The sequence below is a fragment of the Salarias fasciatus genome, chromosome 7 (assembly GCF_902148845.1).
Source record: "Salarias fasciatus chromosome 7, fSalaFa1.1, whole genome shotgun sequence".
NCBI lineage: Eukaryota > Metazoa > Chordata > Actinopteri > Blenniiformes > Blenniidae > Salarias > Salarias fasciatus.
Genome location: NC_043751.1, coordinates 20,047,494 through 20,059,241, shown reverse-complemented (window position 1 = coordinate 20,059,241; position 11,748 = coordinate 20,047,494). Strand labels below are relative to the sequence as shown.

The 11,748-nt window shown below is 41.7% G+C and overlaps 1 protein-coding gene across 1 annotated transcript; it reads right to left on the bottom strand.

The window, feature by feature from the left end:
* Nucleotides 1–3,696: 3,696 nt before the first annotated feature.
* Nucleotides 3,697–8,110, bottom strand: LOC115391612 (immunoglobulin superfamily containing leucine-rich repeat protein-like). Its single transcript, XM_030095891.1, has 3 exons — nt 7,992–8,110; nt 7,800–7,911; nt 3,697–6,942 (listed from the first exon to the last, which is right to left on the bottom strand). Exon 3 carries the CDS (start codon nt 6,931–6,933, stop codon nt 5,755–5,757), a length of 1,179 nt encoding a protein of 392 aa, XP_029951751.1. The 5' UTR covers nt 6,934–6,942; nt 7,800–7,911; nt 7,992–8,110; the 3' UTR covers nt 3,697–5,754.
* Between the last annotated feature and the right edge of the window lie 3,638 nt (nt 8,111–11,748).

The following is an 11,748-nucleotide window of genomic DNA, read 5'->3' as shown; positions in this document are numbered from 1 at the left end:
CATCTCAGCATTTTCAGTTCAGTAAATAAAAAGCCTTCATCTCTGATAAAGTCAGATCAGTCTTTATTTTAAATATCACCTTTGTGTGCTCACATGACTTACATGACTTCCTGTAGGGAACATCATCAGGTTAACACTCCATTAACTTCCACTGTTATGCAGATGATACACAGATCTACCTTTCCCTGAAAGCAGATGACACCGATCAACTTGTCAAATTACAAGCTTGTCTTAATGACAAAAATCTGGTTGAGTCATAATTTTCTCCTCTTAAATTCAGATAAAACAGAATTCATTTTATTTGGCCCAAAACACCTGAGAGAAAAATTATCTAATCAAATACTGACCCCAGATGGTGTTGCTTTAACTCCCAGTAACACTGTGAGGAACCTGGGAGTGATCTTTGACCAAGACTTATCCCTTCACTCCCACATTAAACAGGTCTGTCGGACCTCCTTCTTTCACCTGCGTAATATTTCTAAAATCAGGAACATGCTGACTCAAAGTGATGCTGAGAAATTAATCCATGCATTTGTTACCTCCAGAGTAGACTACTGTAATTCTTTGTTATCAGGGGGCCCCAATAACTGCCTAAAAAGTCTCCAACTCGTTCAAAATGCTGCAGCAAGAGTTCTCACAAGAACCAGTCGGAGAGATCATATCACCCCAATATTAGCTTCCCTTCACTGGCTTCCTGTTAAATATAGAATAGAATTTAAAATCGTCTTCTTAACCTATAAAGCCCTGAACAACCAGGCCCCATCATATCTTAAACAGCTATTAGTCCCATACGGTCCCAGGAGAACACTTCCTTCTCAGAGTGTTGGTTTGGTGGAGGTTCCTCGGTTCTCTAAAAGTAGAACAGGAGGCAGAGCCTTTAGCTATCAGGCTCCTGTTATGTGGAACCAGGTCCCAGTGTCTGTAAGGGAGGCTGACACAGTCTCGGTTTTTAAGACGAGGCTTAAGACCTTTCTATTCAATAAAGCTTAAAGTTAGGGGTCACGTCCTCTCTCTCTCTCTCTCAAATATTATGTAACTGTTCTGTAAGGTGATGTTGGGAAAATGAGTCGTGGATTTATTGTTTAAATCTGTGAACCTGTGTCCACTTCAATGGAAATAAAATGATCTCTCCCCCTCTCTCTCTCTCTTTCCACTGTGGGAGACCAAAAAGTCAGAACACTAAAACCCTGGACGAAGAGGCTGTGCTTGAGGGATCGCAGACTGAACATCAATCACGGCTGATCCATTGAGACAGCTTGTTCTAATTGGGCATCAAACAAAACAGCTGCTCCACTGATTAATCGAGGTAACCTGGACCCAGTGGGTGTAAGCGCTTACTGAACCCCGGGCTCCTACCATGTGGAACCGGCTCCCAGTTCGGCTCCTTCTCTCGTTTCAATGTAATTTCATTGTACTACTGTAATTTCATTGTATTGCTACATGCCATTGATGATTGTTCTTCTTGTAACCTATGTACCCTGTGTTTAGAAGACAGAATAAAACTCTAAAACACATCTGTGAGATGTGCGACCATTATTTCTTTGGACTGGTGCAGTGACAAAGCATTTTACTTTTAGGTAAACTGCAATTTCACATCCATTTTATTCATTTGAGCCATCAGGAACAAATGTCCTCAATTTATCCGTGCCAAACTTTCTGCATCGTGGTTAATCATAAAACCAAACGCTGACTAAGGTCTATTATCACATCTTTAAGCGTCACCAACTTCCTCATGATGGAGTGAATCATCTTACTTGTGAAAAATGGCCTTCGATACATCTCAGCATTTTCAGTTCAATCATTAAAAAGGCCTCTTCTGTCATTAAAGCTATAGTGCGTAACTTTGGTCGCCCTTTAGCGGAATTCTGCGTTCCTACAATAATAAAGCTGGCGCTTCCACATGACGTATGCCCAAGTGTCCCTGGTGCCCCCCCCCCCCCACCGCTGTCATGGTGATTCACATTTCCACAGCCCGTTAGATTTTTATTCTGTGTGAATAAGGACAGCTGGTGAAAAAAAGATGGACTCTTCCGAAGAGGTAATTATTGTTTTCTTTTTTTTTGCCACAGAAACGCAAAGAGGTTATGACAAACGCTCTCCACTGAGGAAAAGCCACGGCAATACAAATCCTCATTTGCCTTCTCCATCGGTCACTTTCCTTCTTCACCAGCAATCCTTCTGCCGACTGTCCAGGCTTTTTTGGGTGGTAGGATCCACTTCAGGACTTTTTCTCGGCCATTTCGTTGGATTATCTGCCTTGCTGCTTCCTCATTCTGCCTGAGCTCCTGCATGTTGCTATGAGACCCTCCGTGCGTCCTCCCCCTCCCTTCTTGCTGTGACATAAAATGCGTAATTTCCTGGGCGACAGTGCGGGAATGTCGCCGGTTGACACGCAAAGCAAGAATTATATATCTTGAAAAATCCCACGACATGTGAGAGGAGCCGATCGGCTTAATCTGCATTTTGTCATCTCCACTAGTAGTGGCTTGGCTAAAACGGATATTCATAGACATTTAAAAGTTAGGCACTGTGGCTTTAAATCAGATCAACCTTTATTTGAATAGCACATTTCATACAGTTAAAAGCAATAATAGTAGTAACTATTGCATGATTATTCATCAAGAATATCTGTGCTCAGTCAATTGGGAAATACACAGCATTGAAGGTAAAAAGTTTTCGACATTTAGTCGAAAAGAATATCTTCATTTGGTGAATGCAGAAACACATGACACTGGAACCAGAACTCTTTCTGGTTCAGCCTTGCAGGATTATCCTAATGAAGTGAACAAAAAGATCCAAGTTGATAAAACTCCTGTCAGAACTTGTAAACCTCAGCAATGTCAACAACAAGAAGCAAAAATTAAGAAAGTTCAATGTGTCACATCATGTTATCTTGAAGTTTCAGATTTTCAAAGCATTTTTGTTTTTACAGTGTGTTTCGTGAAGACCGAGCAGATGAAGCTGAAGGAGGAAGACGAAGAGAGAGAAGCTCTGCTCTGTGAACCCCGACAAGCTCACTGCACTCATATTTGTTTGTATAACAGATTACACAAGTATTTTAAGTGATGTTGTGGAAACTTTTAAGTTTCCATAAAATACAAATTATATTTACATTTATACTGAATTATCTGAATATCATCTTTAAAAAAGGTAATATTACACAGCTTTTCATCTGTGAAAACTGCACTCAAAATTATCGTTACTGTAACAAAAACATCTGTAAAATAATCGAAAATATTCTGGCGATTTTCTACCAGGACATTGCCCGTTTTTCTGCAGACACTTCTGTCAACCTCAATACAGACATTTCCAACCTTCACAGTCATCCCAGTAACAACACAATATGTATTATATTGAAATTAATTCGTTTTTTTAATCACTTATCCTGTTCAGGGTTACCAGAATCAGTCCTGGATCGGACTCCAGTGAATCACATAGGAACAGACAATCACACACACTGAGAGGCAATTTACTTCACATGCATTTGTTTTGTACCGGGGGAGGAAGCTGGAGTACCAGGAGGGAATCCACGTCAAGCGTCACCAACTTCCTCATGATGGACTGAATCATCTTACTTGTGAAAAAAGCAACCAGATGGCCTTCAAGACATCTCAGCATTTTCAGGTCAATAACTAAAAAGCCCTCATGTGTCATTAAATCAGATCAACCTTTATTTAAATAACACATTTCATACAGTTAAAAACAATAATAGTAGTAACTATTGCATGATTATTCATCAAGAATATCTGTGTTCAGTCAATTGGGAAATACACAGCATTGAAGGTAAAAAGGTTTTGACATTTATTCAAAAAGAATATCTCCATTTGGTGAATGCAGAAACACATGACACTGGAACCAGAACTCTTTCTGGTTCAGCCTTGCAGGATTATCCTAATGAAGTCAACAAAAAGATTCAAGTTGACAAAACTCCTGTCAGAACTTGTAAACCTCAGCAATGTCAACAACAAGAAGCAAAAATTAAGAAAGTTCAATGTGTCACATCATGTTATCTTGAATTTCCAGATTTTCAAAGCATTTTTGTTTTTACAATGTGCTTCGAGAAGACCGAGCAGATGAAGCTGAAGGAGGAAGGCGAAGAGTGAGAAGCTCTGCTCTGTGAACCCCGACAAGCTCTCTGCACTCATATTTGTTTGTATAACAGATTACACAAGTATTTTTAAGTGATGTTGTGGAAACTATTAAGTTTCCATAAAAAACAAATTATATTTATATTTATACTGAATTATCTGAATATTATCCTTAAATAAAAGTAATATTACACAACTTTCCATCTGTGAAAACTGCACTCAAAATTATCGTCACTGTAACAAAAACATCTGTAAAATAATCGAAAATATTCTGGCGATTTTCTGCCAGAACATTGTCCGTTTTTCTGCAGACACTTCTGTCAACCTCAATACAGATATCTCCAAACATCACAGTCATCCCAGTAACAACACGCTGTATATTATATTGAAATTCATTTGTTTTTTTAATCACTTATCCTGTTCATGGTTACCAGAGTCAGTCCCGGCTGCTTGTGGGCAACGGCAGGGTCCAGCCTGGACCGGACTCCAGTGCATCACATCGGGACAGACAGTCACACACACCGAGAGGCAATTTACTTCACATGCATTTGTTTGTACCGGGGGAGGAAGCTGGAGTATCAGGAGAGAATCCACACAAACACAGGAAAAACATGCCAACTCCACACAGAAAGGCCCCGGGCTTGATTTGAACCCAGGATCATCTTGCTGATGCTGGATTGTTCTTGAAATTTCATCATATTTCATTGCGGGGCTTCCTCATGGCTACACTGGGAATTAAGCCAGCTATCCCTGTTTTCACAGGAGGAAGAGCCCAACTGAGTCCAAAAGAAAGAGATAGGCGCATCTCTCCTAATTTCTGGATATTCTTGAATAAAATGGTTCAACATGTACTGTCGTGACTCCTGACAGAGTAATGCCATTCTGCAGCTGTTTCCAACGGTCGTCTGTGTAAACACACACTGATTGACAACAGCAGCAGTTCTGTTTCAGATGACAAATTCTAATGCTAAAAAAATCCCAGCTTTTTTGATGTACTTTGTGTCTTTTGCAGTTACTGATAAAACTGACAGAAAGTATTGTCTCGTGCGGTTTCCATTTGCTGCTGAAACCTGCAGGTGGAACTCTGCACAACACCGGAGGTTGTTCTACAAAATCGTCAGGATTCTGAATACCTTCAAACTATCGTGAGTAAACTGTCCCGGTGTACCCACCAGAGAGCATTAAATGTCCATGAATGAAATGTCTGTCCATAACGAGGGGTCAGCACCTCTCGATCCTGCCTTCAAACTGTCTAGATCCTTTCAAGTCCTGGTTTCTGACAGCACTACAAAAAATCCAAATCTGAGCATGTTTTTTGAACTTTTTTTGAGTGAAAATGTCTCATTTTATTTGATTTCAGATAAAGTCAGATAAATTGACTTAAATATTATATTTCATCAAGATAGAAAGAATTGATTTAAGAGAAAATTCTCTGAAATCAAGAACATTTTTGCTTGAAGTTTTTGCTGTGTGATACCTCAGTTTCCTAACCAGTTTCCAGTAAAATGGCAAAAATCTAAACTTTTGACTGTTTCACCCTAATTAATTATGACCAAGTAGAACTGTTGGAGCTTACAGTGTGGAGGGGGAGCACAACACATCAACAGTCATGCACGAGGAGAAGTCCAGACAACATGTCGAATGTCAGCCGCTCGGGTTCGGCTGCCTAGCTGATCCAGGTGGACTCCATATCTCCCAAAGAGAGATGGATGATTCCAGAAGAAATTAAAATTGTCAATAAAGTCAAAGTGATGGATTCTGCAGGTGGACTGAAGCCAGGTGTTGAGGATGAGGTTCCTGGTGAAACAGTCAGGACCACTTTAACGCCGCTCTCTGCCTTGCCTAAGTCATTGACTGCAGTGCAGCTGTAATTACCATTCTCCTTTTCACTCAAACGAGGAATAATGAGAGAGCCGTTTCTGAAAACAAGGAATCTGTTCCTGGTTGTCTTATCATTAATGGGCTTATCATTCATTTCTCCAGTGGAGGGCAAAGGAAACATATAATTTTGATTTCCAACAGTCACCTCCCAGCTGACCTGTGGCGTGGGGCTTCCCTTTGTCACACAGTTTAAGATGACCATGACACCTTCATAGAGATCTGATTCATCAATGTTTGGCTGAGATGTTACAGTGACAGCAGGAGCCTCACAGTCCAGTTTAGTAATATTTGTGACCATCATACCTTTCAGGTTTTCAGGGGTGTCACACACAATTGAGGTCAACTCAGGGACGGAAATTTTTGTTGTAGAAATCCAATCCCTGAGCCACTCCAGACTGCAGGAGCAGGCAAAAGGGTTGTCAAAAATCTGAAGATGGGACAAATAGGAGAGAGCACTGAAGGTACCCTGCACAATGGTGGTGAATTTGTTGTTGTTGATGTGCAGAAATCGCATGTCTTCGAGTGTGGAAAAGGCATCCATTGGAAGGTTCACCATCTCATTGTTGTTAATTTTTAAAATATGAAGAGCTGTGAGGTTGACCAGATCCTCCCATGGAAAGTTCACAATCTTATTGGAACTGATGTCCAGAATGAGAAGCTGAGTCAGGGGCGCCAGCGTGCCTCTTTCTATTGTGACCATTTCATTGCGAGCCAGATAGAGAGCAGTGGCCTGCGTGACGTTGATGAAGCTTTTACTTTTCAGAAATTTGATCTTGTTTGACGAAAGGATCACAGAGGAGACATTGGAGGGGAGACCAACAGGTACCTCCCGCAGGTCTTTGTAAGCACAGGCTGCCACGTGGTTGCCATATCTATCGTGGCAGCTGCACTGCTTTGGACAGCACTGCACAATGCCGATCACAAAAGTCCACAAGGCAAGGATCTGCAGGAGTTGTTTCGCCATTTTCTGCACCTGTAAGCATCAAGTGGTAAATATTAGGATCACCAACCCTACATCCATCCATCTTCAACTATAATTCTACAATTTTATTATGGGGGGTGGGGGGCGGGCAATTAATGGTTCAGTGTCTTGCCCAAGCAAGTCGGGCAAGCTGGGCCCCCTGTCGACATGCAGACAGGGGGAGACAGGAATCAAACTCACAACGACTCAATTGTGCGACGACTGCTCTCCCCACTGAACCACAGCCACCCAACTGCTTATGTGGGACCGGTTCAAGGTGGTAGCAGTCTAAGTAGTGATGTCCAGACTTCCCTGTGCCCACACATTTCCTCCAGCTCTAGTAGAGCTCGTCTCTGTGTCCGGGGATCTTGTTGCTGGGCACCCTGCCATCAGCTGCCACCCAATCCACCCTTCACCCAGCCCCTACTTTTCCCTCGGTGGGTGGTGAGCCCATCAGAGGTCAGGCCCACGTCCTCCCTTTGGGCCTGGGGGGGTCCAGTATTTCGACAGGTGTGATAGTAGAATAAAAGTTCTGCTCAGGGATGATTTCCAGTGCTAAAACAGTGTTCTTCTTTTGTAACCCTGAAGCTCCCTTGCATTCTGCAGAATGGCTTTCTAACTGCAGTGACGAAGCACATAGCGGAATGGAAAATGGAACAAAAGGGACATCCTCCATGGATTATTATTGTCAACACACGCCAGTAAAATTAAGAAAATAAATACATTCAGTGAACAATCAAATGGTTTATTTCCACTTAGTATCTAGTCTAATAACCCAAGAGAGTCGTCAGCAGCAGTCTCTAACTTCAACACTTAACCCAACATCTGGTGATGAGGATAAAGGAGTGGAAGAGGATGGCTCTACTTACCTATCAACCACCTTAGAGTTCTGTGGAGTGTCCAGGAGATCCAAAGATACCGTCTGATGCTTGGAAAAGCTGTTCGATGATGATCTGCTGGTTTTCGGAGGCGAGCACTTCTCTGTGGAGAGGAAAAGAGGTCTTCTAATCTACGGTTTTGGAACAGAGGGATAAAGAATACCTTGCTGCCGACTAACTTACGATGGATAATCTCTCTGATCACAATATACAGCCCAAAGGTCAATGCTGTTTTCTAAAGCCTGTGAAGGATATATCTACAACAGGGGATGTTACTGTCAACTTATTTAACCTAATGTTCTTGGTAGAAAAAAAAACAGGAACTGAGAAGGCAGCCAAACACCAGTCTAGGAAAAGGCTGAGCAGATATTGGGTAAAAAGAGGCAGCAAGCTCATCACTTCCTGGGCAAAGTTTAAGGCCAATCTCATTGGCCGTGGCAAGTCAGATCTCCGCTTATTACTCAGACGTCTCTGCATCGTCTCCTGGAGACGGTTCACCAGGGAGTAGCGGGAAATTAAAGCATGTTGGATTTCTTTGAGTCTTTCTCCTGTTGGCTTTTGAGACATCTCAGCATTTTCAGCTCAGTAATTCAAAAAACCTTCATCTGTTATCAAATCAGATCAGTCTTTATTTTAAATATCACCTTTGTGTGCTCACATGACTTACATTAGGGTGACGTGGTGGCACTGAGGAGCAGAGAAAATGCCACCACTGGGGCCGTCCACACCGTGAGTGGCAGGCAAAGCCCACTGAGGGCACCAGCACCCCGACCCTGACAGACAGTGGGATGCCCACACTGTCGTTTAGCCATTTTCTGCACCTGAAAGCATCAAGCAGTAAATATTAGGATCACTCATTTTGTAATCACATATGGTAGAATAAAACAGTGTTCATTGTGTCACACAACATAAACTAGTTAAAATAAAGAGAGTCAACATACAACCTAACTGAAATTACACCCAGTTAAAAAGCAACAAACTCAAAGGCAAAAGTTATATTTGTCAGTTTTAGTGCAAAAAGCCACATTGCTGTACAAACAATGTTTGATGAACGTCTGTCTGCATACAAAACCATGCTGTGGTTGATATTTGCACAGATTTCAGGGTCAGGCAGTGTAACTGAGACATTTTTCCTGAAATTAAATTGAAATGTTTATTTTACATTTTTCTCATGATTTCATTAATGTTTCAATTCATCATCAATAAATGCTGATTTCAAATTTGTAAAATGGATGTACTGTTCCTTATGTAAGTTTAAATCAGTTTTAATTTAGAGGAACAGGTCACATGATGAGAGTTCAGAGGTCGCACCTGTGGCATTATGGGGTGAAGTAGTAGGGCGATATTCAGCATTGTCCAGGAGGTGCACATGGTAAATGCCATTTTGTAGTCTTTATATGGTTTTGTATGAGTTTATAATGTTGAATAACCGGCCTTGAATGGACAATTTAATCTTGCACTTGTATAAATGCTGGACATTTGTTGAGAGACTTCTAAGAATGATAAGATATGCATATTTCAAATGTTTTTATGTCTTTGTTTTTGTAGTTTTCACAGTGTCTACAGAGGAGGAAAGATGGAATAAAACTCTAAAACACATCTGTGAGATGTGCGACCATTATTTCTTTGGACTGGTGCAGTTACAAAGCATTTTACTTTAAGGTAAACTGCAATTTCACATTCATTTTATTCATTTAAGCCATCAGGAACAAATGTCCTCAATTTATCCGTGCCAAACTTTCTGCATCGTGGTTAATCATAGAACCAAATGCTGACTGAGGTCTATTATCAAATCTTTAAGCGTCACCAACTTCCTCATGATGGACTGAATCATCTTACTTGTGAAAAAAGCAACCAGATGGCCTTCAAGACATCTCAGCATTTTCAGGTCAATAACTAAAAAGCCCTCATGTGTCATTCAATCAGATCAACCTTTATTTAAGTAGCACATTTCATACAGTTAAAAGCAATAATAGTAACTATTGCATGGTTTTTCATCAAGAATATCTGTGTTCAGTCAATTGGGAAATACACAGCATTGAAGGTAAACAGTTTTCGACATTTATTCTAAAAGAATATCTCCATTTGGCGAATGCAGAAAGACATGACACTGGAACCAGAACTCTTTCTGGTTCAGCCTTGCAGGATTATCATAATGAAGTCAACAAAAAGATCCAAGTTGACAAAACTCCTGTCAGAACTTGTAAACCTCAGCTATGTCAACAACAACAAGCAAAAATGAAGAAAGCTTAATGTGTCACATCATGTTATCTTGAAATTTCAGATTCTTAAAGCATTTTTTTTACAATGTGTTTCGTGAAGACCTAGCAGATGAAGCTGAAGGAGGAAGGCGAAGAGTAAGAAGCTCTGCTCTGTGAACCCCGACAAGCTCACTGCATTCACATTTGTTTGTATAACAGATTACACAAGTATTTTTAAGCGATGTTTTGGAATCTTTTAAGTTTCCATAAAATACAAATTATATTTACATTTATACTGAATTATTTGAATATCATCCTTAAAAAAAGTAATATTACACAATTTTTTGTCTTTGAAAACTGCACTCAAAATTATCGACACTGTAACAGAAACATCTGTAAAATGATTGAAAATATTCTGATGATTTTCTACCAGGACATTGTCCGTTTTTTTACAGACACTTCTGTCAACCTCAATACAGATATTTCCAACCTTCACAGTCATCCCAGGAACAACACACTGTGTATTATATTGAAATTCATTCGTTTTCGGAATCACTTATCCTGTTCAGGGTTACCAGAGTCAGTCCCGGCTGCTTGTGGGCACCGGCAGGGTCCAGCCTGGACCGGACTCCAGTGCATCACATAGGAACAGATAATCACACACACCGAGAGGCAATTTACTTCACATGCATGTTTTTGTACCGGGGGAGGAAGCTGGAGTACCAGGAGGGAATCCACGCAAACACAGGAAAAACATACCAGCTCCACACAGAATGGCCCCGGGCTTGATTTGAACCCAGGACCGTCTTGCTGATGCTGGATTGGGATTTCAGCCAGCTATCACTGTTTTCACAAAAGGAAGAGCCCAACTTAGTCCAAAAGAAAGAGATAGGCGCATCTCGCCTAATTTCTGGATATGCTTGGATTAAATGGTTCAACATGTACTGTCGTGACAGAGTAATGCCATTCTGCGGCTGTTTCCAATGGTTGCCTGTGTAAACACACACTGATTGACAAAAGCAGCAGTTCTGTTTCAGATGAGGCAAATTCTAACGCTAAAAAAATCCCAGCTTTTCCGATTACTTTGGGTCTTTTGTAGTTACTGATAAAACCGACAGAAAGAACTGTTTTATGGAGTTTACATTTGCTGCTAAAAACCTGAAGGCAGAACTCTGCACAACACCGGAGGTTGTTCCATAAAAACGACAGGATTCTGAATATCTTCAAACTATCGAGAGTAAACTGTCCCGGTGTACCCACCACAGAGAGCATTAAATGTCTGGCTCGGCTAGGCGGCAAGTCAGTGAGGTGTGTTGTGTGTCGGGGGATCAGCCTCCTCTTCCACCGGCCGCTGCGTTCTTTCTGATTGTTACATATCAGCTGCTCACTCAGGTGACGGGCGGGACCCGCCGTTCCCGCTGTCACTGCGGTGGCCTCGTGATAGCATGCGGCCGCTAGCGCGTCTCTCGGCTGAGCGGCCAGTCAGTGATGTGTGTTGCGGGCAGAGGGCATAGCCCCCACATACCCCAGCTACTACATGCTCTGGGTATCACGTGCACCCCCGCTCCGGCAGGGGGTGCTCTGTAGACCCGATTGATGCGCTGAACTAGAGAGAGCCCTTCCCTCGGTCCCCGCCCGCCCCTCCTCGTGCCCCGCCCCCCAGCCCTTCCTCTACAACTGTAATATATATTTGAACGCTTGAAGCACGAATAGTCAGAATGCAACACTCATACACTGCA